Here is an 853-nt window from a genome sequence, read left to right on the forward strand (position 1 = left end):
CATGCCAAAAGCCTTCTTCACTGCCCTGTCTACCTGTGACTCCACTTTCAAGGAGGTATGAACCCATACTCCTCGGTCTCTTTGTTCTATAAAACTCCCTGGGGCCCTGACATTCCGTGTGTAACTCCTGCCCTGTTTTGGTTTACCATAATGCAACACCTTGCATTTATCTGTATGAAACTCCATCTGTCATTCCCTCGCCCTCTGGCCCCGGGTTTGATCAGGATCTTGCTGCATTCCCAGATAACCTTCCTCACGGTGCACCAGGCATTACCTCCGACTGGAAGGCATCACTCGGGATTACGTTTCCATCCGGGCTGGGAATTTTCTGGAAGACCCTGAGGAGGATCCGGACGGCGGCTTTCTGAGTGATGGCGCTGTGGGTCACGCTGTCCCCGAAATTGGGCTGGAAGGAAGCAGCATGGTGCAAAGCCAGGAAAACCAATATGGCCAGTCCCTGGGGGTCCGGTCTTGCCATTGGGGGGCCTGGCGAGAGACCGCGGCGTCAAGAACTGGGAACAGCAGGAGTTCATTCAGCCCATCAAACCAGCTACTACCCCGCTTCGATACAATGGCGTCTGATCTCGCTCCCCCACCATCTGTCTCACCACTCAACCCGAGATCTCAAGGATCGACCAACCTGTGATCATTGGTGGATGGGTACACCCCTTCCCATACCGTTCTCCGTTCCCACTGCAACACCCACCCCCCCCCAATACCGTCCCCCGCTCCCACTGCAACACCACCTCCATACCGTCCCCCGCCCCCACTGCAACACCCCCCCATACCATCCCCGGCTCCCACTGCAACATCCCCCCATACCGCTGTCCCCCCACTGCCTCCCCTCCCATAC

General features: G+C 57.1%; 1 protein-coding gene across 1 annotated transcript in view; it reads right to left on the reverse strand.

The window, feature by feature from the left end:
* LOC125481768 (von Willebrand factor A domain-containing protein 7-like) overlaps positions 1-853 on the reverse strand; it is a gene marked incomplete at its 3' end in the record, with an annotated part of 15,755 nt that overhangs the window by 14,141 nt on the left and 761 nt on the right. Inside the window, exon 2 of the mRNA XM_048593672.1 lies at positions 275-486. Within this exon, the coding sequence (XP_048449629.1) occupies positions 275-478 (204 nt within the window). The remainder of the gene's footprint in view (positions 1-274; positions 487-853) is intronic.

This window comes from Rhincodon typus, unplaced genomic scaffold (assembly GCF_021869965.1).
Source record: "Rhincodon typus isolate 14 unplaced genomic scaffold, sRhiTyp1.1 hic_rhity00003469, whole genome shotgun sequence".
In the NCBI taxonomy this organism is placed as follows: Eukaryota; Metazoa; Chordata; class Chondrichthyes; order Orectolobiformes; family Rhincodontidae; genus Rhincodon; species Rhincodon typus.